The sequence below is a fragment of the Oncorhynchus mykiss genome, chromosome 6, assembly GCF_013265735.2.
Source record: "Oncorhynchus mykiss isolate Arlee chromosome 6, USDA_OmykA_1.1, whole genome shotgun sequence".
Classification (NCBI taxonomy): Eukaryota; Metazoa; Chordata; class Actinopteri; order Salmoniformes; family Salmonidae; genus Oncorhynchus; species Oncorhynchus mykiss.
In genome coordinates, this window is record NC_048570.1 from 2,815,200 (window position 1) to 2,842,236 (window position 27,037).

At 38.7% G+C, this 27,037-nt stretch overlaps 1 protein-coding gene across 2 annotated transcripts in view; it reads left to right on the plus strand.

The window, feature by feature from the left end:
• LOC110525071 (protein mono-ADP-ribosyltransferase PARP8) overlaps window positions 1-27,037 on the plus strand; it is a 122,519-nt gene that overhangs the window by 71,236 nt on the left and 24,246 nt on the right. For both annotated transcript variants that reach the window (XM_036979215.1, XM_036979216.1), the window contains exons 8-13: window positions 13,516-13,576; window positions 13,896-13,986; window positions 17,530-17,596; window positions 17,882-18,010; window positions 18,662-19,147; window positions 26,832-26,970. In XM_036979215.1, coding sequence (XP_036835110.1) covers window positions 13,516-13,576; window positions 13,896-13,986; window positions 17,530-17,596; window positions 17,882-18,010; window positions 18,662-19,147; window positions 26,832-26,970 — 973 coding nt within the window. The remainder of the gene's footprint in view (window positions 1-13,515; window positions 13,577-13,895; window positions 13,987-17,529; window positions 17,597-17,881; window positions 18,011-18,661; window positions 19,148-26,831; window positions 26,971-27,037) is intronic.

Genomic DNA, 27,037 nt, shown 5'->3' on the forward strand with positions numbered 1-27,037 from the left:
GTAGCCCGAGGCTATGATTGCTGTTCCGTCAACTTGTTCATTTAGCAGACACGACTCGCGTATATTCAGTCAACACATAGATTTTTTTAAGAACATCATGGAATATTACTGAACATTTTTGTTTCACTTTGAATATAAACCTTAAAGATGAACAACTGTTTTAGTCAGTACTGTCCAGTAACAGCTTCTTCTGACCAAGTAGAAAAAAAGTGTATTTTTTTCTGGGTGTGTATACTGGACAGAGGAAGAGCAATTCTTAAACTATTGTTCTACCTTCAATTAACCCTCTTCTTCTACCTCTTCATCATTCAGTTGTGAAGTGCTCGATAATCCGTTTATTTCTGGTTTCTATCACACTTTCTTCAATTGACGTCATTCATTCAGTGAGAAGAGAGACATATTAGCGCCTGGGTACCAACGCTTTTCACCGAACCCAACAGCGTTCCAACTCTCTTGCGACCGACACAGTGTATCACACTATACCACAATCTATCTCAGTGACGAAGTCAAAACCTTTAATTTAGGAACCACTGTACACACACACACACACGCACACGCACACACACACGCACGCACACACACACACACACACGCACCTCTCATGATCTCTAAATGGTTAGAGCGTTGGCCTTGTAACTGAAAGCTTTCAAGATCGAATCCCCAAGCTGACAAGGTAAAAATCTGCCGTTCTGCCCTTGATCAAGGCAGTTAACCCAACTGTTCCTAGGCCGTCATTGAAAATAAGAATTTGTTTCTTAAACTGACATGCCTAGTTGAAATAAAGATTATATATATATTTTTTTTTATTATAATAATAATTGGTAACTGTTAGATCCCACATGTGGGTCAGTGTGGATGGTGATGTGTCAGTGGACTTGTTTAACTATTCTTGTGGAGACCAGAATTCCCCACAAGAATAGTAAACAAACAAAAATTTGACCAACCCGGTGAGATTTTGTTAGTCTCCACGAGATCAAATGCTATTTCTAGGGGGTTTAGGGTTAAGGTTAGAATTACGTTAAGGGTTAGGAGTTAGGGTTAGGAGCTAGGGTCAGGTTTAGGATTAGGGTTAAGGTTAAGGAAAATAGGATTTTGAATGGGACTGAATTGTGTGTCCCCACAAGGTTAGCTGTACAATACTGTGTGTGTGTGTGTGACTCAGTGTGGATGGTGGCGTAAGTGTGTGTGTTTGTGTCAACGTGTGTCTCTGTGTGTGTGTGTCTGTATGTGTGTGTGTCAGTGTGAATGGTGGTGTGAGTGTGTGTGTTTGAATCTGTGTGTCAGTGTTAGAGAGTGTGTGGGGTAGATATATTAAAGGGTAGATATATTAAAGGGTAGTGATATATTAAAGGGTAGATATATTAAAGGGTAGTGATAGATTAAAGGGTAGAGATATATTAAAGGGTAGTGATATATTAAAGGGTGGTGATATATTAAAGGGTAGATAGATTAAAGGGTAGTGATATATTAAAGGGTATTGATATTAAAGGGTAGATATATTAAAGGGTATATATATTAAAGGGTAGATAGATTAAAGGGTGGTGATGTATTAAAGGGTAGTGATATATTAAAGGGTTGTGATATATTAAAGGGTAGTGATATATTAAAGGGTAGTGATATTAAAGGGTAGTGATATATTAAAGGGTTGTGATATATTAAAGGGTAGTGATATATTAAAGGGTTGTGATATATTAAAGGGTAGATAGATTAAAGGGTGGTGATGTATTAAAGGGTGGTGATATATTAAAGGGTGGTGATATATTAAAGGGTAGTGATATATTAAAGGGTAGTGATATATTAAAGGGTTGTGATATATTAAAGGGTAGATAGATTAAAGGGTGGTGATATATTAAAGGGTAGTGATATATTAAAGGGTAGTGATATATTAAAGGGTAGTGATATATTAAATGGTAGTGATATATTAAAGGGTGGTGATATATTAAAGGGTAGTGATATATTAAATGGTGGTGATATATTAAAGGGTAGTGATATATTAAAGGGTAGTGATATATTAAAGGGTAGTGATATATTAAAGGGTAGAGATATATTAAAGGGTAGTGATATATTAAATGGTAGTGATATATTAAAGGGTTGTGATATATTAAATGGTTGTGATATATTAAAGGGTTGTGATATATTAAATGGTTGTGATATATTAAAGGGTAGTGATATATTAAATGGTGGTGATATATTAAAGGGTAGTGATATATTAAAGGGTTGTGCTATATTAAAGGGTTGTGATATATTAAAGGGTAGTGATATATTAAAGGGTAGTGATATATTAAAGGGTAGTGATATATTAAATGGTAGTGATATATTAAAGGGTAGTGATATATTAAAGGGTAGTGATATATTAAAGGGTAGTGATATATTAAAGGGTGGTGATATATTAAAGGGTAGTGATATATTAAAGGGTAGTGATATATTAAAGGGTAGTGATATATCAAAGGGTGGTGATATATTAAAGGGTGGTGATATATTAAAGGGTAGTGATATATTAAAGGGTAGTGATAGATTAAAGGGTGGTGATATATTAAAGGGTAGTGATATATTAAAGGGTGGTGATGTATTAAAGGGTGGTGATATATTAAAGGGTGGTGATATATTAAAGGGTAGTGATATATTAAAGGGTAGTGATATATTAAAGGGTAGATAGATTAAAGGGTATTGATATTAAAGGGTGGTGATATATTAAAGGGTAGTGATATATTAAAGGGTAGTGATATATTAAAGGGTATTGATATTAAAGGGTATTGATATTAAAGGGTAGTGATATATTAAAGGGTAGTGATATATTAAAGGGTAGTGATATATTAAAGGGTATTGATATTAAAGGGTGGTGATATATTAAAGGGTAGTGATATATTAAAGGGTAGTGATATATTAAAGGGTATTGATATTAAAGGGTATTGATATTAAAGGGTATTGATATTAAAGGGTAGTGATATATTAAAGGGTAGTGATATATTAAAGGGTGGTGATATATTAAAGGGTAGTGATATATTAAAGGGTGGTGATATATTAAAGAGTGGTGATATATTAAAGGGTAGTGATAGATTAAAGGGTGGTGATATATTAAAGGGTAGTGATATATTAAAGGGTGGTGATATATTAAAGGGTAGTGATATATTAAAGGGTATTGATATATTAAAGGGTAGATAGATTAAAGGGTATTGATATTAAAGGGTATTGATATTAAAGGGTAGTGATATATTAAAGGGTAGTGATATATTAAAGGGTATTGATATTAAAGGGTAGTGATATATTAAAGGGTAGTGATATATTAAAGGGTAGTGATATATTAAATGGTAGTGATATATTAAAGGGTAGTGATATATTAAAGGGTAGTGATATATTAAAGGGTAGTGATATATTAAAGGGTATTGATATTAAAGGGTAGTGATATATTAAAGGGTAGTGATATATTAAAGGGTAGTGATATATTAAAGGGTGGTGATATATTAAAGGGTGGTGATATATTAAAGGGTAGTGATATATTAAAGGGTAGTGATATATTAAAGGGTAGATAGATTAAAGGGTAGTGATATTAAAGGGTAGTGATATATTAAAGGGTAGTGATATATTAAAGGGTATTGATATTAAAGGGTAGTGATATATTAAAGGGTATTGATATTAAAGGGTAAAGGGTAGTGATATATTAAAGGGGTAGTGATATATTAAATGGTAGTGATATATTAAAGGGTAGTGATATATTAAAGGGTATTGATATATTAAAGGGTATTTATATTAAAGGGTAGGTATATATTAAAGGGTAGTGATATATTAAAGGGTGGTGATATATTAAAGGGTAGTGATATATTAAAGGGTAGTGATATATTAAAGGGTAGTGATATATTAAAGGGTAGTGATATATTAAAGGGTATTGATATTAAAGGGTATTGATATTAAAGGGTAGTGATATATTAAAGGGTGGTGATATATTAAAGGGTGGTGATATATTAAAGGGTAGTGATATATTAAAGGGTAGTGATATATTAAAGGGTGGTGATATATTAAAGGGTAGATAGATTAAAGGGTATTGATATTAAAGGGTAGTGATATATTAAAGGGTAGTGATATATTAAAGGGTAGTGATATATTAAAGGGTATTGATATATTAAAGGGTATTGATATATTAAAGGGTATTGATATTAAAGGGTAGTGATATATTAAAGGGTAGTGATATATTAAAGGGTAGTGATATATTAAATGGTAGTGATATATTAAAGGGTAGTGATATATTAAAGGGTAGTGATATATTAAAGGGTAGTGATATATTAAAGGGTAGTGATATATTAAAGGGTATTGATATTAAAGGGTAGTGATATATTAAAGGGTAGTGATATATTAAAGGGTATTGATATTAAAGGGTAGTGATATATTAAAGGGTAGTGATATATTAAAGGGTAGTGATATATTAAAGGGTGGTGATATATTAAAGGGTGGTGATATATTAAAGGGTAGTGATATATTAAAGGGTAGTGATAGATTAAAGGGTGGTGATATATTAAAGGGTAGTGATATATTAAAGGGTGGTGATATATTAAAGGGTGGTGATATATTAAAGGGTAGTGATATATTAAAGGGTAGTGATATATTAAAGGGTAGATAGATTAAAGGGTAGTGATATTAAAGGGTAGTGATATATTAAAGGGTAGTGATATATTAAAGGGTATTGATATTAAAGGGTAGTGATATATTAAAGGGTATTGATATTAAAGGGTAAAGGGTAGTGATATATTAAAGGGGTAGTGATATATTAAATGGTAGTGATATATTAAAGGGTAGTGATATATTAAAGGGTATTGATATATTAAAGGGTATTTATATGAAAGGGTAGGTATATATTAAAGGGTAGTGATATATTAAAGGGTGGTGATATATTAAAGGGTAGTGATATATTAAAGGGTAGTGATATATTAAAGGGTAGTGATATATTAAAGGGTAGTGATATATTAAAGGGTAGTGATATATTAAAGGGTAGTGATATATTAAAGGGTAGTGATATATTAAAGGGTAGTGATATATTAAAGGGTAGTGATATATTAAAGGGTAGTGATATATTAAAGGGTAGTGATATTAAAGGGTAGTGATATATTAAAGGGTGGTGATATTAAAGGGTATTGATATTAAAGGGTAGTGATATATTAAAGGGTGGTGATATATTAAAGGGTGGTGATATATTCAAGGGTAGATATATTAAAGGGTAGTGATATATTAAAGGGTAGTGATATATTAAAGGGTGGTGATATATTAAAGGGTGGTGATATATTAAAGGGTAGTGATATATTAAAGGGTAGATATATTAAAGGGTAGTGATATATTAAAGGGTAGTGATATATTAAAGGGTGGTGATATATTAAAGGGTGGTGATATATTAAAGGGTGGTGATATATTAAAGGGTGGTGATATATTAAAGGGTAGATATATTCAAGGGTAGTGATATATTAAAGGGTAGTGATATATTAAAGGGTAGTGATATATTAAAAGGTGGTGATATATTAAAGGGTGGTGATATATTAAAGGGTAGTGATATATTAAAGGGTGGTGATATATTAAAGGGTGGTGATATATTAAAGGGTAGTGATATATTAAAGGGTAGTGATATATTAAAGGGTAGTGATATATTAAAGGGTAGTGATATATTAAAGGGTTGTGATATATTAAAGGGTAGATAGATTAAAGGGTGGTGATATATTAAAGGGTGGTGATATATTAAAGGGTAGTGATATATTAAAGGGTAGTGATATATTAAAGGGTAGTGATATATTAAAGGGTTGTGATATATTAAAGGGTAGATAGATTAAAGGGTGGTGATATATTAAAGGGTAGTGATATATTAAAGGGTAGTGATATATTAAAGGGTAGTGATATATTAAACGGTAGTGATATATTAAAGGGTAGTGATATATTAAATGGTAGTGATATATTAAAGGGTTGTGATATATTAAATGGTTGTGATATATTAAAGGGTTGTGATATATTAAATGGTTGTGATATATTAAAGGGTAGTGATATATTAAATGGTGGTGATATATTAAAGGGTAGTGATATATTAAAGGGTTGTGCTATATTAAAGGGTTGTGATATATTAAAGGGTAGTGATATATTAAAGGGTAGTGATATATTAAAGGGTAGTGATATATTAAATGGTAGTGATATATTAAAGGGTAGTGATATATTAAAGGGTAGTGATATATTAAAGGGTAGTGATATATTAAAGGGTGGTGATATATTAAAGGGTAGTGATATATTAAAGGGTAGTGATATATTAAAGGGTAGTGATATATCAAAGGGTGGTGATATATTAAAGGGTGGTGATATATTAAAGGGTAGTGATATATTAAAGGGTAGTGATAGATTAAAGGGTGGTGATATATTAAAGGGTAGTGATATATTAAAGGGTGGTGATATATTAAAGGGTAGTGATATATTAAAGGGTAGTGATATATTAAAGGGTGGTGATATATTAAAGGGTAGATATATTCAAGGGTAGATATATTAAAGGGTAGTGATATATTAAAGGGTAGTGATATATTAAAGGGTGGTGATATATTAAAGGGTGGTGATATATTAAAGGGTAGTGATATATTAAAGGGTAGATATATTAAAGGGTAGTGATATATTAAAGGGTAGTGATATATTAAAGGGTGGTGATATATTAAAGGGTGGTGATATATTAAAGGGTGGTGATATATTAAAGGGTGGTGATATATTAAAGGGTAGATATATTCAAGGGTAGTGATATATTAAAGGGTAGTGATATATTAAAGGGTAGTGATATATTAAAAGGTGGTGATATATTAAAGGGTGGTGATATATTAAAGGGTAGTGATATATTAAAGGGTGGTGATATATTAAAGGGTGGTGATATATTAAAGGGTAGTGATATATTAAAGGGTAGTGATATATTAAAGGGTAGTGATATATTAAAGGGTAGTGATATATTAAAGGGTTGTGATATATTAAAGGGTAGATAGATTAAAGGGTGGTGATATATTAAAGGGTGGTGATATATTAAAGGGTAGTGATATATTAAAGGGTAGTGATATATTAAAGGGTAGTGATATATTAAAGGGTTGTGATATATTAAAGGGTAGATAGATTAAAGGGTGGTGATATATTAAAGGGTAGTGATATATTAAAGGGTAGTGATATATTAAAGGGTAGTGATATATTAAACGGTAGTGATATATTAAAGGGTAGTGATATATTAAATGGTAGTGATATATTAAAGGGTTGTGATATATTAAATGGTTGTGATATATTAAAGGGTTGTGATATATTAAATGGTTGTGATATATTAAAGGGTAGTGATATATTAAATGGTGGTGATATATTAAAGGGTAGTGATATATTAAAGGGTTGTGCTATATTAAAGGGTTGTGATATATTAAAGGGTAGTGATATATTAAAGGGTAGTGATATATTAAAGGGTAGTGATATATTAAATGGTAGTGATATATTAAAGGGTAGTGATATATTAAAGGGTAGTGATATATTAAAGGGTAGTGATATATTAAAGGGTGGTGATATATTAAAGGGTAGTGATATATTAAAGGGTAGTGATATATTAAAGGGTAGTGATATATCAAAGGGTGGTGATATATTAAAGGGTGGTGATATATTAAAGGGTAGTGATATATTAAAGGGTAGTGATAGATTAAAGGGTGGTGATATATTAAAGGGTAGTGATATATTAAAGGGTGGTGATGTATTAAAGGGTGGTGATATATTAAAGGGTGGTGATATATTAAAGGGTAGTGATATATTAAAGGGTAGTGATATATTAAAGGGTAGATAGATTAAAGGGTATTGATATTAAAGGGTGGTGATATATTAAAGGGTAGTGATATATTAAAGGGTAGTGATATATTAAAGGGTATTGATATTAAAGGGTATTGATATTAAAGGGTAGTGATATATTAAAGGGTAGTGATATATTAAAGGGTCGTGATATATTAAAGGGTAGTGATATATTAAAGGGTAGTGATATATTAAAGGGTGGTGATATATTAAAGAGTGGTGATATATTAAAGGGTAGTGATAGATTAAAGGGTGGTGATATATTAAAGGGTAGTGATATATTAAAGGGTGGTGATATATTAAAGGGTGGTGATATATTAAAGGGTAGTGATATATTAAAGGGTAGTGATATATTAAAGGGTAGATAGATTAAAGGGTATTGATATTAAAGGGTAGTGATATATTAAAGGGTAGTGATATATTAAAGGGTAGTGATATATTAAAGGGTATTGATATATTAAAGGGTATTGATATTAAAGGGTAGTGATATATTAAAGGGTAGTGATATATTAAAGGGTAGTGATATATTAAATGGTAGTGATATATTAAAGGGTATTGATATTAAAGGGTAGTGATATATTAAAGGGTAGTGATATATTAAAGGGTAGTGATATATTAAAGGGTATTGATATATTAAAGGGTATTGATATTAAAGGGTAGTGATATATTAAAGGGTAGTGATATATTAAAGGGTATTGATATTAAAGGGTAGTGATATATTAAAGGGTAGTGATATATTAAAGGGTAGTGATATATTAAAGGGTGGTGATATATTAAAGGGTGGTGATATATTAAAGGGTAGTGATATATTAAAGGGTAGTGATAGATTAAAGGGTGGTGATATATTAAAGGGTAGTGATATATTAAAGGGTGGTGATATATTAAAGGGTGGTGATATATTAAAGGGTAGTGATATATTAAAGGGTAGTGATATATTAAAGGGTAGATAGATTAAAGGGTAGTGATATTAAAGGGTAGTGATATTAAAGGGTAGTGATATATTAAAGGGTAGTGATATATTAAAGGGTATTGATATTAAAGGGTAGTGATATATTAAAGGGTATTGATATTAAAGGGTAAAGGGTAGTGATATATTAAAGGGGTAGTGATATATTAAATGGTAGTGATATATTAAAGGGTAGTGATATATTAAAGGGTATTGATATATTAAAGGGTATTTATATTAAAGGGTAGGTATATATTAAAGGGTAGTGATATATTAAAGGGTGGTGATATATTAAAGGGTAGTGATATATTAAAGGGTAGTGATATATTAAAGGGTAGTGATATATTAAAGGGTAGTGATATATTAAAGGGTAGTGATATATTAAAGGGTAGTGATATATTAAAGGGTAGTGATATATTAAAGGGTAGTGATATATTAAAGGGTAGTGATATATTAAAGGGTAGTGATATATTAAAGGGTATTGATATTAAAGGGTATTGATATTAAAGGGTAGTGATATATTAAAGGGTGGTGATATATTAAAGGGTGGTGATATATTAAAGGGTAGTGATATATTAAAGGGTAGTGATATATTAAAGGGTGGTGATATATTAAAGGGTGGTGATATATTAAAGGGTAGATATATTCAAGGGTAGATATATTAAAGGGTAGTGATATATTAAAGGGTAGTGATATATTAAAGGGTGGTGATATATTAAAGGGTAGTGATATATTAAAGGGTAGATATATTAAAGGGTAGTGATATATTAAAGGGTAGTGATATATTAAAGGGTGGTGATATATTAAAGGGTGGTGATATATTAAAGGGTGGTGATATATTAAAGGGTGGTGATATATTAAAGGGTAGATATATTCAAGGGTAGTGATATATTAAAGGGTAGTGATATATTAAAGGGTAGTGATATATTAAAAGGTGGTGATATATTAAAGGGTGGTGATATATTAAAGGGTAGTGATATATTAAAGGGTGGTGATATATTAAAGGGTGGTGATATATTAAAGGGTAGTGATATATTAAAGGGTAGTGATATATTAAAGGGTAGTGATATATTAAAGGGTGGTGATATATTAAAGGGTGGTGATATATTAAAGGGTGGTGATATATTAAAGGGTAGATATATTCAAGGGTAGTGATATATTAAAGGGTAGTGATATATTAAAGGGTAGTGATATATTAAAGGGTGGTGATATATTAAAGGGTAGTGATATATTAAAGGGTAGTGATAGATTAAAGGGTGGTGATATATTAAAGGGTAGTGATATATTAAAGGGTGGTGATATATTAAAGGGTGGTGATATATTAAAGGGTAGTGATATATTAAAGGGTAGTGATATATTAAAGGGTAGATAGATTAAAGGGTAGTGATATTAAAGGGTAGTGATATATTAAAGGGTAGTGATATATTAAAGGGTATTGATATATTAAAGGGTATTGATATTAAAGGGTATTGATATATTAAAGGGTAGTGATATATTAAATGGTAGTGATATATTAAAGGGTAGTGATATATTAAAGGGTAGTGATATATTAAAGGGTATTGATATATTAAAGGGTATTTATATTAAAGGGTAGGTATATATTAAAGGGTAGTTATATATTAAAGGGTAGTGATATATTAAATGGTAGTGATATATTAAAGGGTAGTGATATATTAAAGGGTAGTGATATATTAAAGGGTAGATATATTAAAGGGTAGTTATATATTAAAGGGTGGTGATATATTAAAGGGTAGTGATATATTAAAGGGTAGTGATATATTAAAGGGTATTGATATATTAAAGGGTAGTGATATATTAAATTGTAGTGATATATTAAAGGGTAGTGATATATTAAAGGGTAGTGATATATTAAAGGGTAGTGATATATTAAAGGGTAGTGATATATTAAAGGGTGGTGATATATTAAAGGGTAGTGATATATTAAAGGGTAGTGATATATTAAAGGGTAGTGATATATTAAAGGGTAGTGATATATTAAAGGGTAGTGATATATATTAAAGGGTAGTGATATATTAAAGGGTAGTGATATATTAAAGGGTAGTGATATATTAAAGGGTAGTGATATATTAAAGGGTAGTGATATATTAAAGGGTAGTGATATATTAAAGGGTAGTGATATATTAAAGGGTAGTGATATATTAAAGGGTAGTGATATATTAAAGGGTATTGATATATTAAAGGGTATTGATATTAAAGGGTAGTGATATATTAAAGGGTAGTGATATATTAAAGGGTAGATATATTAAAGGGTAGTGATATATTCAAGGGTAGTGATATATTAAAGGGTAGATATATTAAAGGGTAGTGATATATTAAAGGGTAGTGATATATTAAAGGGTATTGATATTAAAGGGTAGTGATATATTAAAGGGTATTGATATTAAAGGGTAGTGATATATTAAAGGGTAGTGATATATTAAAGGGTGGTGATATATTAAAGGGTGGTGATATATTAAAGGGTAGTGATATATTAAAGGGTAGTGATATATTAAAGGGTAGTGATATATTAAAGGGTAGTGATATATTAAAGGGTAGTGATATATTAAAGGGTAGTGATATATTAAAGGGTAGTGATATATTAAAGGGTAGTGATATATTAAAGGGTAGTGATATATTAAAGGGTAGTGATATATTAAAGGGTAGTGATATATTAAATGGTAGTGATATATTAAAGGGTAGTGATATATTAAAGGGTAGTGATATATTAAAGGGTAGTGATATATTAAAGGGTAGTGATATATTAAAGGGTAGTGATATATTAAAGGGTAGTGATATATTAAAGGGTAGTGATATATTAAAGGGTAGTGATATATTAAAGGGTAGTGATATATTAAAGGGTAGTGATATATTAAATGGTAGTGATATATTAAAGGGTAGTGATATATTAAAGGGTAGTGATATATTAAAGGGTAGTGATATATTAAAGGGTAGTGATATATTAAAGGGTAGTGATATATTAAAGGGTAGATATATTAAAGGGTAGTGATATATTAAAGGGTAGTGATATATTAAAGGGTAGATATATTAAAGGGTAGTGATATATTAAAGGGTAGATATATTAAAGGGTAGTGATATATTAAAGGGTAGTGATATATTAAAGGGTAGATATATTAAAGGGTAGTGATATATTAAAGGGTAGTGATATATTAAAGGGTAGTGATATATTAAAGGGTAGATATATATTAAATGGTAGTGATATATTAAAGGGTAGTGATATATTCAAGGGTAGATATATTCAAGGGTAGATATATTAAAGGGTAGATATATTAAAGGGTAGTGATATATTAAAGGGTAGATATATTAAAGGGTAGATATATTAAAGGGTAGATATATTAAAGGGTAGATATATTAAAGGGTAGTGATATATTAAAGGGTGGTGATATATTAAAGGGTAGATATATTAAAGGGTAGATATATTAAAGGGTAGATATATTAAAGGGTAGATATATTAAAGGGTAGTGATATATTAAAGGGTAGTGATATATTAAAGGGTGGTGATATATTAAAGGGTGGTGATATATTAAAGGGTAGATATATTAAAGGGTAGATATATTAAAGGGTAGATATATTAAAGGGTAGTGATATATTAAAGGGTGGTGATATATTAAAGGGTGGTGATATATTAAAGGGTAGATATATTAAAGGGTAGATATATTAAAGGGTAGATATATTAAAGGGTAGTGATATATTAAAGGGTAGATATATTAAAGGGTAGATATATTAAAGGGTAGTGATATATTAAAGGGTAGTGATATATTAAAGGGTGGTGATATATTAAAGGGTAGATATATTAAAGGGTAGATATATTAAAGGGTAGATATATTAAAGGGTAGTGATATATTTAAGGGTAGTGATATATTAAAGGGTAGTGATATATTAAAGGGTAGATATGTTAAAGGGTGGTGATATATTAAAGGTTGGTGATATACTAAAGGGTAGTGATATATTCAAGGGTAGATATATTCAAGGGTAGTGATATATTAAAGGGTAGATATATTAAAGGGTGGTGATATATTAAAGGGTAGATATATTAAAGGGTAGAGATATACTAGAGGGTAGTGATATATTAATGGGTAGATATATTAAAGGGTAGAGATATACTAAAGGGTAGAGATATACTAGAGGGTAGTGATATACTAAAGGGTAGTGATATATTAATGGGTAGATATATTAAAGGGTGGATTTTTAAATGGTAGATTTTTAAATGGTAGAATGAATGAAAGGGTAGAATGTATGGAAACAGTAATGATGAATGGAAACAGTAATGTGTTCTGATGAATGGAAACAGTAATGTGTTCTGATGTATGGAAACAGTAATGATGAATGGAAACAGTAATGTGTTCTGATGTATGGAAACAGTAATGATGTATGGAAACAGTAATGTGTTCTGATGTATGGAAACAGTAATGATGAATGGAAACAGTAATGATGAATGGAAACAGTAATGATGAATGGAAACAGTAATGTGTTCTGATGAATGGAAACAGTAATGATGTATGGAAACAGTAATGTGTTCTGATGAATGGAAACAGTAATGATGTATGGAAACAGTAATGTGTTCTGATGAATGGAAACAGTAATGTGTTCTGATGAATGGAAACAGTAATGATGAATGGAAACAGTAATGTGTTCTGATGAATGGAAACAGTAATGATGTATGGAAACAGTAATGTGTTCTGATGAATGGAAACAGTAATGATGTATGGAAACAGTAATGTGGTCATATATTTTATATTCTGTAGGGAATACGGTGCGATTGATGACGTGGACATTGATCTGCACATCGACGTCAGTTTCCTAGATGTAAGTATGCCATTTATGCCATTCTCATTGCCTTGCATTCCATCTCCTAACGCAATGGAAGATGGGCCGGTAAGATTTGTTCTGATTTACTGGTAATGTAGTAGCGTATCATCGTGTCTGTAATATCTGACAGAAAGGGCATAGCGGGTGGGTGAAACAAAAAATGTCTGAGATTGTTTATGCTTTGAATACTTAGAAGTCTTACTGTATAAGTTGTATTTCAGGAGTGGTAGGACATGTTATGATAGTAGCGATCAAGCTGAAATGGGTCCCTGAATATTGTGTGCTGCGTCGTATTATCCTGTTTTGCTTTCATCAGGAGGAAATAGCCCTGGCATGGGACGTGATCCGCAGGGAGCCGGTGATCGTGCGTCTTCACTGCTCTCTGACACAGTACCTGAATGGACCAGGTACCACACACACACACACACACACACACCCAACCATACCACTTGACTGTCTGCATGCAGCGACTGTCACGGGTGTCGTTGGAAGTAGACCAAAGCGTGGTGAGCGTACCTTTTATTTTATTTTAAAATGTCGCCAACAAACGAACGAACGACCGAACGAACGAACGAACGAACGACCGAACGACCGACCGACCGAACGACCGAACGACCGAACGAACGAACGAACGAACGAACGAACGAACGAACGACACAACCGTGAAGCTTACAGGGCTAAGTGCCACAAAGGAAATGACCTACCCACACTGAAAGGAGGGAAAAAGGGCTACCTAAGTATGGTTCCCAATCAGAGACAATGATAGACAGCTGTCCCTGATTGAGAACCACACCTGGCCAAACACATAGAAATAAAGAAACATAGAAAACAAAACATAGAATGCCCACCCCACATCACACCCTGACCAAACCAAATAGAGAAATAAAACGTCTCTCAAAGGTCAGGGCGTGACAGCGACATATTAAACCACACCACTGGACTGACATATTAAACCACACTGGACTGACATATTAAACCACACTGGACTGACATATTAAACCACACCACTGGACTGACATATTAAACCACACCACTGGACTGACATATTAAACCACACTACTGGACTGACATATTAAACCACACTACTGGACTGACATATTAAACCACACTGGACTGACATATTAAACCACACCACTGGACTGACATATTAAACCACACCACTGGACTGACATATTAAACCACACCACTGGACTGACATATATTAAACCACACTGCTGGACTGACATATTAAACCACACCACTGGACTGACATATTAAACCACACCACTGGACTGACATATTAAACCACACCACTGGACTGACATATTAAACAACACTACTGGACTGACATATTAAACCACACTACTGGACAGACATATTAAACAACACCACTGGACTGACATATTAAACCACACTACTGGACTGACATATTAAACCACACTACTGGACTGACATATTAAACCACACCACTGGACTGACATATTAAACCACACTACTGGACTGACATATTAAACCACACTACTGGACTGACATATTAAACCACACCACTGGACTGACATATTAAACCACACTACTGGACTGACATATTGAACCTCACCACTGGACTGACATATTAAACCACACCACTGGACTGACATATTAAACCACACCACTGGACTGACATATTAAACCACACCACTGGACTGACATATTAAACCACACCACTGGACTGACATATTAAACCACACCACTGGACTGACATATTAAACCACACCACTGGACTGACATATTAAACCACACTACTGGACTGACATATTAAACCACACCACTGGACTGACATATTAAACCACACTACTGGACTGACATATTAAACCACACCACTGGACTGACATATTAAACCACACTACTGGACTGACATATTAAACCACACTAGACTGACATATTAAACAACACCACTGGACTGACATATTAAACCACACTACTGGACTGACATATTAAACCACACTGGACTGACATATTAAACAACACTACTGGACTGACATATTAAACCACACTACTGGACTGACATATTAAACCACACCACTGGACTGACATATTAACCCACACCACTGGACTGACATATTAAACCACACCACTGGACTGACATATTAAACCACACTACTGGACTGACATATTAAACCACACCACTGGACTGACATATTAAACCACACTGGACTGACATATTAAACCACACCACTGGACTGACATATTAAACCACACTGGACTGACATATTAAACCACACTGGACTGACATATTAAACCACACCACTGGACTGACATATTAAACCACACCACTGGACTGACATATTAAACCACACTGGACTGACATATTAAACCACACTGGACTGACATATTAAACCACACCACTGGACTGACATATTAAACCACACCACTGGACTGACATATTAACCCACACCACTGGACTGACATATTAAACCACACCACTGGACTGACATATTAAACCACACTACTGGACTGACATATTAAAACACACCACTGGACTGACATATTAAACCACACTGGACTGACATATTAAACCACACCACTGGACTGACATATTAAACCACACCACTGGACTGACATATTAACCCACACCACTGGACTGACATATTAAACCACACCACTGGACTGACATATTAAACCACACTACTGGACTGACATATTAAACCACACCACTGGACTGACATATTAACCCACACTACTGGACTGACATATTAAACCACACTGGACTGACATATTAAACCACACCACTGGACTGACATATTAAACCACACTACTGGACTGACATATTAAACCACACCACTGGACTGACATATTAACCCACACTACTGGACTGACATATTAAACCACACTGCTGCAATGACATATTAAACCACACTACTGGACTGACATATTAAACCACACCACTGGACTGACATATTAAACCACACTACTGGACTGACATATTAAACCACACCACTGGACTGACATATTAAACCACACTACTGGACTGACATATTAAACCACACTACTGGACTGACTTATTAAACCACACTACTGGACTGACATATTAAACCACACCACTGGACTGACATATTAAACCACACTACTGGACTGACATATTAAACCACACCACTGGACTGACATATTAAACCACACCACTGGACTGACATATTAAACCACACCACTGGACTGACATATTAAACCACACCACTGGACTGACATATTAAACCACACCACTGGACTGACATATTAAACCACACCACTGGACTGACATATTAAACCACACTGGACTGACATATTAAACCACACCACTGGACTGACATATTAAACCACACTACTGGACTGACATATTAAACCACACCACTGGACTGACATATTAAACCACACTACTGGACTGACATATTAAACCACACTACTGGACTGACTTATTAAACCACACTACTGGACTGACATATTAAACCACACCACTGGACTGACATATTAAACCACACCACTGGACTGACATATTAAACCACACCACTGGACTGACATATTAAACCACACCACTGGACTGACATATTAAACCACACCACTGGACTGACATATTAAACCACACCACTGGACTGACATATTAAACCACACCACTGGACTGACATATTAAACCACACCACTGGACTGACATATTAAACCACACTGGACTGACATATTAAACCACACCACTGGACTGTCTGCATTTTTTAAAATCTTTATTTAACTCGGCAAGTCAGTTAAGAACAAATTCTTATTTTTCACTAACGGCCCAGCAACAGTGGGTTAACTGCCTGTTCAGGGGCAGAGCCACATATTTTGTACCTTGTCAGCTCGGGGATTTGAACTTGCAACCTTCCGGTTACTAGTCCAACGCTCTAACCACTAGGCCACCCTGCCGCTCCAATGCAGCGACATTGGATTGCTTTATGTTTCCATCATGAGATATCTATTGTGTTCCCCAGTCCCCACGGTGGACGTGTTCCAGGCATCGACTAAGGACCGGTTTGGACTGGGACATCAGTTGAAGAAGTAAGTGTTTGGTGGTGCTAAGATGTGGCTTTAAACACTAGAGGACTCATATTACTTGTTACAATGTAATACACAGATAATGCAGACATTTGTTCCTTGTTTCTCTCCAGGATAATGCAGACATTTGTTCCTTGCTTGTTTCCAGGATATTGCAGACATTTGTTCCTTGTTTTTCTCCAGAATAATGCAGACATTTGTTCCTTGTTTCTCTCCAGGATAATGCAAACATTTGTTCCTTGTTTCTCTCCAGGATAATGCAGATATTTGTTTGTTGTTTCTCTCCAGGATAATGCAGACGTTTGTCACCCAGCAGTGGAAACACCAAAGTGAAGAGAAGCTCAACTCCCTTCACAACAAAAACAAGAACAAGAAGAAGGTCAAATCTCCCCTCCACATCTTCTCAACCCTCCGCAGGTCAGAGAAACATCAGCACTGTCATTTTCACAACACTGACATTTGATGTCTAAGAGAAGTAGGGTCGCAAAATTCAGGTAACTTTCCTGATTCAAATTCAGAGGTTTTCTAGAAATCCTGGTTGGAAGGTTCCCGGTATCAGGAGGGTATAAGCAGGAAACATGGAATTCTCCAACCAGGAAATACTGAATCCTCCAGCCAGGAAATACTGAATCCTCCAGCCAGGAAATGCTGAATTCTCCAGACAGGAAATACTGATTCCTCCAACCAGGAAATACTGAATCCTCCAGCCAGGAAATACTGAATCCTCCAGCCAGGAAATGCTGAATTCTCCAGACAGGAAATACTGATTCCTCCAACCAGGAAATACTGAATCTTCCAAACAGGATTTCTGGAAAACCTCTGAATTTCAGGAAAGTTACCTGAATTTTGCAACCATAAACAGAATTATATATATGAACCGGTCTGTCACTATAATTAAACTACAGACATTTCTCATCCCTTACCATATAGGCATTTACTGTGTCTGAAAGGATCAGATTGGTATGATATGTTAGAGGCTCCACATTGCTCTCTGATTGGTTAGGCAGAATTGAGCCTGGGTTTACTGCCTCACATTGGACAATAAAGTTATCTTCATTTTCTCCCCAGATCTCCCAGCTACCCGCCTCCTGGCTGTGTCAAGAGCAAGAAGAATCTGAAGCCGGAACAAGATGGCGTCTCTAAATCCCACCGTCTCCTCGGCCAGACCTGTTCCAGCACCGTTAAACAGCAGGTTGAAGCGGAGGTCCCTGGAACTAAGACCACCCACCGTCTCCTCGGCCAGTCCCTGTCTAGCACAGACCCCCGTTTGGACCACGGAGGAGGGCCCTGTCCCGGACCCCTGCCCCTCAAACCCCGCCGCATCCTGGGCAGGCCCTGCTCGGCTTTGGTCAAACCAGAGGACCTCCGCCCCACTCCCCACAAACTCCTGCCCCGATTGTGCTCCGGCGACCCCCGCTGTGAGCACGCTGGTGGGGGAGGAGGCAGTCTTGGAGGAGGTTTGAAGCACCACAGGCTGCTCAGTAGGTCGTGCTCTGGTTCTATCAGGACAGAGGAATTAGATGGACTGAAACACCACCACCACCTCCTCAGCAGGTAAGATAATACAAAAAGAGAAGGTAATGGTATCTCCCAAATCCACCGCAACATCACAAGTATTTTAGAATGCATAGGTGCTCTTCTATTAGATGAGATAGCATTAGAAAAATACTTTTGTTGTTGCAGTCTTTTTTGAGAGATGTTATCACCACCTCTGTTCCCAGATGAGCACCCCATTTCATAGAAACGTATAGTAGCGCCTGAATTTATCAACTTTAATCCGTCACAGAAGAAATGTGTTTGCACCAGTTAATACATTAAACGCCAATAAATTAACCACAACAAGACAAACCTCATCAATGCCTCCATGTTACCGCAGGTCCTACTGCCTCATCAATGCCTCCATGTTACCTCAGGTCCTACTGCCTCATCAATGCCTCCATGTTACCTCAGGTCCTACTGCCTCATCAATGCCTCCATGTTACCTCAGGTCCTACTGCCTCATCAATGCCTCCATGTTACCTCAGGTCCTACTGCCTCATCAATACCTCCATGTTACTGCAGGTCCTACTGCCTCATCAATGCCTCCATGTTACCTCAGGTCCTACTGCCTCATCAATGCCTCCATGTTACCTCAGGTCCTACTGCCTCATCAATGCCTCCATGTTACTGCAGGTCCTACTGCCTCATCAATGCCTCCATGTTACCTCAGGTCCTACTGCCTCATCAATGCCTCCATGTTACTGCAGGTCCTACTGCCTCATCAATGCCTCCATGTTACCTCAGGTCCTACTGCCTCATCAATGCTTCCATGTTACCTCAGGTCCTACTGCCTCATCAATGCCTCCATGTTACCTCAGGTCCTACTGCCTCATCAATGCCTCCATGTTACCTCAGGTCCTACTGCCTCATCAATGCCTCCATGTTACTGCAGGTCCTACTGCCTCATCAATGCCTCCATGTTACCTCAGGTCCTACTGCCTCATCAATGCCTCCATGTTACTGCAGGTCCTACTGCCTCATCAATGCCTCCATGTTACCTCAGGTCCTACTGCCTCATCAATGCCTCCATGTTACTGCAGGTCCTACTGCCTCATCAATGCCTCCATGTTACTGTAGGTCCTACTACCTCATCAATGCCTCCATGTTACCTCAGGTCCTACTGCCTCATCAATGCCTTCATGTTACTGATTTCCTACTACCTCATCAATGCCTCCATGTTACCTCAGGTCCTACTGCCTCATCAATGCCTCCATGTTACTGCAGGTCCTACTACCTCATCAATGCCTCCATGTTACCTCAGGTCCTACTGCCTCATCAATGCTTCCATGTTACCTCAGGTCCTACTGCCTCATCAATGCCTCCATGTTACCTCAGGTCCTACTGCCTCATCAATGGTTCCATGTTACCTCAGGTCCTACTGCCTCATCAATGCCTCCATGTTACCTCAGGTCCTACTGCCTCATCAATGCCTCCATGTTACCTCAGGTCCTACTGCCTCATCAATGCCTCCATGTTACCTCAGGTCCTACTGCCTCATCAATGCCTCCATGTTACTGCAGGTCCTACTGCCTCCTCAATGCCTCCATGTTACTGCAGGTCCTACTGCCTCATCAATACCTCCATGTTACCTCAGGTCCTACTGCCTCATCAATGTCTCCATGTTACTGCAGGTCCTACTGCCTCCTCAATGCCTCCATGTTACCTCAGGTCCTACTACCTCATCAATGCCTCCATGTTACTGTAGGTCCTACTGCCTCATCAATGCATCCTTGTTACCTCAGGTCCTACTGCCTCATCAATGCCTCCATGTTACTGTAGGTCCTACTGCCTCATCAATGCCTCCATGTTACTGCAGGTCCTACTGCCTCATCAATGCCTCCTTGTTACCTCAGGTCCTACTGCCTCATCAATGCCTCCATGTTACCTCAGGTCCTACTGCCTCATCAATGCCTCCATGTTACCTCAGGTCCTACTGCCTCATCAATGCTTCCATGTTACCTCAGGTCCTACTGCCTCATCAATGCCTCCATGTTACCTCAGGTCCTACTGCCTCATCAATGCCTCCATGTTACCTCAGGTCCTACTGCCTCATCAATGCCTCCATGTTACTGCAGGTCCTACTGCCTCATCAATGCCTCCATGTTACCTCAGGTCCTACTGCCTCATCAATGCCTCCATGTTACTGCAGGTCCTATTGCCTCATCAATGCCTCCATGTTACTGTAGGTCCTACTGCCTCATCAATGCCTCCATGTTACCTCAGGTCCTACTGCCTCATCAATGCCTCCATGTTACTGCAGGTCCTACTGCCTCATCAATGCCTCCATGTTACCTCAGGTCCTACTGCCTCATCAATGCCTCCATGTTACTGCAGGTCCTACTGCCTCATCAATGCCTCCATGTTACCTCAGGTCCTACTGCCTCATCAATGCCTCCATGTTACTGCAGGTCCTACTGCCTCCTCAATGCCTCCATGTTACCTCAGGTCCTACTGCCTCATCAATGCCTCCATGTTACTGCAGGTCCTACTGCCTCCTCAATGCCTCCATGTTACTGCAGGTCCTACTGCCTCATCAATACCTCCATGTTACCTCAGGTCCTACTGCCTCATCAATGTCTCCATGTTACCTCAGGTCCTACTGCCTCATCAATGCTTCCATGTTACCTCAGGTCCTACTGCCTCATCAATGCCTCCATGTTACCTCAGCTCCTACTGCCTCATCAATGCCTCCATGTTACCTCAGGTCCTACTGCCTCATCAATGCTTCCATGTTACCTCAGGTCCTACTGCCTCATCAATGCCTCCATGTTACCTCAGGTCCTACTGCCTCATCAATGCCTCCATGTTACTGCAGGTCCTACTGCCTCATCAATGCCTCCATGTTACCTCAGGTCCTACTGCCTCATCAATGCCTCCATGTTACTGCAGGTCCTACTGCCTCCTCAATGCCTCCATGTTACCTCAGGTCCTACTACCTCATCAATGCCTCCATGTTACTGTAGGTCCTACTGCCTCATCAATGCATCCTTGTTACCTCAGGTCCTACTGCCTCATCAATGCCTCCATGTTACTGTAGGTCCTACTGCCTCATCAATGCCTCCATGTTACTGCAGGTCCTACTGCCTCATCAATGCCTCCTTGTTACCTCAGGTCCTACTGCCTCATCAATGCCTCCATGTTACCTCAGGTCCTACTGCCTCATCAATGCCTCCATGTTACCTCAGGTCCTACTGCCTCATCAATGCTTCCATGTTACCTCAGGTCCTACTGCCTCATCAATGCCTCCATGTTACCTCAGGTCCTACTGCCTCATCAATGCCTCCATGTTACCTCAGGTCCTACTGCCTCATCAATGCCTCCATGTTACTGCAGGTCCTACTGCCTCCTCAATGCCTCCATGTTACTGCAGGTCCTACTGCCTCATCAATACCTCCATGTTACCTCAGGTCCTACTGCCTCATCAATGTCTCCATGTTACCTCAGGTCCTACTGCCTCATCAATGCTTCCATGTTACCTCAGGTCCTACTGCCTCATCAATGCCTCCATGTTACCTCAGCTCCTACTGCCTCATCAATGCCTCCATGTTACCTCAGGTCCTACTGCCTCATCAATGCTTCCATGTTACCTCAGGTCCTACTGCCTCATCAATGCCTCCATGTTACCTCAGGTCCTACTGCCTCATCAATGCCTCCATGTTACTGCAGGTCCTACTGCCTCATCAATGCCTCCATGTTACCTCAGGTCCTACTGCCTCATCAATGCCTCCATGTTACTGCAGGTCCTACTGCCTCCTCAATGCCTCCATGTTACCTCAGGTCCTACTACCTCATCAATGCCTCCATGTTACTGTAGGTCCTACTGCCTCATCAATGCATCCTTGTTACCTCAGGTCCTACTGCCTCATCAATGCCTCCATGTTACTGTAGGTCCTACTGCCTCATCAATGCCTCCATGTTACTGCAGGTCCTACTGCCTCATCAATGCCTCCTTGTTACCTCAGGTCCTACTGCCTCATCAATGCCTCCATGTTACCTCAGGTCCTACTGCCTCATCAATGCCTCCATGTTACCTCAGGTCCTACTGCCTCATCAATGCTTCCATGTTACCTCAGGTCCTACTGCCTCATCAATGCCTCCATGTTACCTCAGGTCCTACTGCCTCATCAATGCCTCCATGTTACCTCAGGTCCTACTGCCTCATCAATGCCTCCATGTTACTGCAGGTCCTACTGCCTCATCAATGCCTCCATGTTACCTCAGGTCCTACTGCCTCATCAATGCCTCCATGTTACTGCAGGTCCTATTGCCTCATCAATGCCTCCATGTTACTGTAGGTCCTACTGCCTCATCAATGCCTCCATGTTACCTCAGGTCCTACTGCCTCATCAATGCCTCCATGTTACTGCAGGTCCTACTGCCTCATCAATGCCTCCATGTTACCTCAGGTCCTACTGCCTCATCAATGCCTCCATGTTACTGCAGGTCCTACTGCCTCATCAATGCCTCCATGTTACCTCAGGTCCTACTGCCTCATCAATGCCTCCATGTTACTGCAGGTCCTACTGCCTCCTCAATGCCTCCATGTTACCTCAGGTCCTACTGCCTCATCAATGCCTCCATGTTACTGCAGGTCCTACTGCCTCCTCAATGCCTCCATGTTACTGCAGGTCCTACTGCCTCATCAATACCTCCATGTTACCTCAGGTCCTACTGCCTCATCAATGTCTCCATGTTACCTCAGGTCCTACTGCCTCATCAATGCTTCCATGTTACCTCAGGTCCTACTGCCTCATCAATGCCTCCATGTTACCTCAGGTCCTACTGCCTCATCAATGCCTCCATGTTACCTCAGGTCCTACTACCTCATCAATGCCTCCATGTTACTGTAGGTCCTACTGCCTCATCAATGCCTCCATGTTACTGTAGGTCCTACTGCCTCATCAATGCCTCCATGTTACCTCAGGTCCTACTACCTCATCAATGCCTCCATGTTACTGTAGGTCCTACTGCCTCCTCAATGCCTCCATGTTACCTCAGGTCCTACTGCCTCATCAATGCCTCCATGTTACCTCAGGTCCTACTACCTCATCAATGCCTCCATGTTACCTCAGGTCCTACTACCTCCTCAATGCCTCCATGTTAACTCAGGTCCTACTGCCTCATCAATGCCTCCATGTTACCTCAGGTCCTACTGCCTCATCAATGCCTCCATGTTACCTCAGGTCCTACTGCCTCATCAATGCCTCCATGTTACCTCAGGTCCTACTGCCTCCTCAATGCCTCCATGTTACCTCAGGTCCTACTACCTCATCAATGCCTCCATGTTACCTCAGGTCCTACTACCTCATCAATGCCTCCATGTTACCTCAGGTCCTACTGCCTCATCAATGCCTCCATGTTACCTCAGGTCCTACTACCTCATCAATGCCTCCATGTTACCTCAGGTCCTACTACCTCCTCAATGCCTCCATGTTAACTCAGGTCCTACTGCCTCATCAATGCCTCCATGTTACCTCAGGTCCTACTGCCTCATCAATGCCTCCATGTTACCTCAGGTCCTACTGCCTCATCAATGCCTCCATGTTACCTCAGGTCCTACTGCCTCCTCAATGCCTCCATGTTACCTCAGGTCCTACTACCTCATCAATGCCTCCATGTTACCTCAGGTCCTACTGCCTCATCAATGCCTCCATGTTACCTCAGGTCCTACTGCCTCATCAATGCCTCCATGTTACCTCAGGTCCTACTGCCTCATCAATGCTTCCATGTTACCTCAGGTCCTACTGCCTCATCAATGCCTCCATGTTACCTCAGCTCCTACTGCCTCATCAATGCCTCCATGTTACCTCAGGTCCTACTGCCTCATCAATGCTTCCATGTTACCTCAGGTCCTACTGCCTCATCAATGCCTCCATGTTACCTCAGGTCCTACTGCCTCATCAATGCCTCCATGTTACTGCAGGTCCTACTGCCTCATCAATGCCTCCATGTTACCTCAGGTCCTACTGCCTCATCAATGCCTCCATGTTACTGCAGGTCCTACTGCCTCCTCAATGCCTCCATGTTACCTCAGGTCCTACTACCTCATCAATGCCTCCATGTTACTGTAGGTCCTACTGCCTCATCAATGCATCCTTGTTACCTCAGGTCCTACTGCCTCATCAATGCCTCCATGTTACTGTAGGTCCTACTGCCTCATCAATGCCTCCATGTTACTGCAGGTCCTACTGCCTCATCAATGCCTCCTTGTTACCTCAGGTCCTACTGCCTCATCAATGCCTCCATGTTACCTCAGGTCCTACTGCCTCATCAATGCCTCCATGTTACCTCAGGTCCTACTGCCTCATCAATGCTTCCATGTTACCTCAGGTCCTACTGCCTCATCAATGCCTCCATGTTACCTCAGGTCCTACTGCCTCATCAATGCCTCCATGTTACCTCAGGTCCTACTGCCTCATCAATGCCTCCATGTTACTGCAGGTCCTACTGCCTCATCAATGCCTCCATGTTACCTCAGGTCCTACTGCCTCATCAATGCCTCCATGTTACTGCAGGTCCTATTGCCTCATCAATGCCTCCATGTTACTGTAGGTCCTACTGCCTCATCAATGCCTCCATGTTACCTCAGGTCCTACTGCCTCATCAATGCCTCCATGTTACTGCAGGTCCTACTGCCTCATCAATGCCTCCATGTTACCTCAGGTCCTACTGCCTCATCAATGCCTCCATGTTACTGCAGGTCCTACTGCCTCATCAATGCCTCCATGTTACCTCAGGTCCTACTGCCTCATCAATGCCTCCATGTTACTGCAGGTCCTACTGCCTCCTCAATGCCTCCATGTTACCTCAGGTCCTACTGCCTCATCAATGCCTCCATGTTACTGCAGGTCCTACTGCCTCCTCAATGCCTCCATGTTACTGCAGGTCCTACTGCCTCATCAATACCTCCATGTTACCTCAGGTCCTTCTGCCTCATCAATGTCTCCATGTTACCTCAGGTCCTACTGCCTCATCAATGCTTCCATGTTACCTCAGGTCCTACTGCCTCATCAATGCCTCCATGTTACCTCAGGTCCTACTGCCTCATCAATGCCTCCATGTTACCTCAGGTCCTACTACCTCATCAATGCCTCCATGTTACTGTAGGTCCTACTGCCTCATCAATGCCTCCATGTTACTGTAGGTCCTACTGCCTCATCAATGCCTCCATGTTACCTCAGGTCCTACTACCTCATCAATGCCTCCATGTTACTGTAGGTCCTACTGCCTCCTCAATGCCTCCATGTTACCTCAGGTCCTACTGCCTCATCAATGCCTCCATGTTACCTCAGGTCCTACTACCTCATCAATGCCTCCATGTTACCTCAGGTCCTACTACCTCCTCAATGCCTTCATGTTAACTCAGGTCCTACTGCCTCATCAATGCCTCCATGTTACCTCAGGTCCTACTGCCTCATCAATGCCTCCATGTTACCTCAGGTCCTACTGCCTCATCAATGCCTCCATGTTACCTCAGGTCCTACTGCCTCCTCAATGCCTCCATGTTACCTCAGGTCCTACTACCTCATCAATGCCTCCATGTTACCTCAGGTCCTACTACCTCATCAATGCCTCCATGTTACCGCAGGTCCTACTGCCTCATCAATGCCTCCATGTTACCTCAGGTCCTACTGCCTCCTCAATGCCTCCATGTTACCTCAGGTCCTACTGCCTCATCAATGTCTCCATGTTACCTCAGGTCCTACTCCAGCAGTACCAAGATGGGCAAAGCAGCGGACATCTTCAAGGACTCTGTGTCTCCGTCCGAGGGGAGGCGCCTCTCTCTTACCTCAGGGCTCATGGGGATCCTCGCCCCCTCGCTCGCCACGCCCCCGCCGGTCAGTAGGCCTCTCACGATTGGCTGATGGTTATTAGAAACACGAATAGTTAACCTATTTTGGTGCA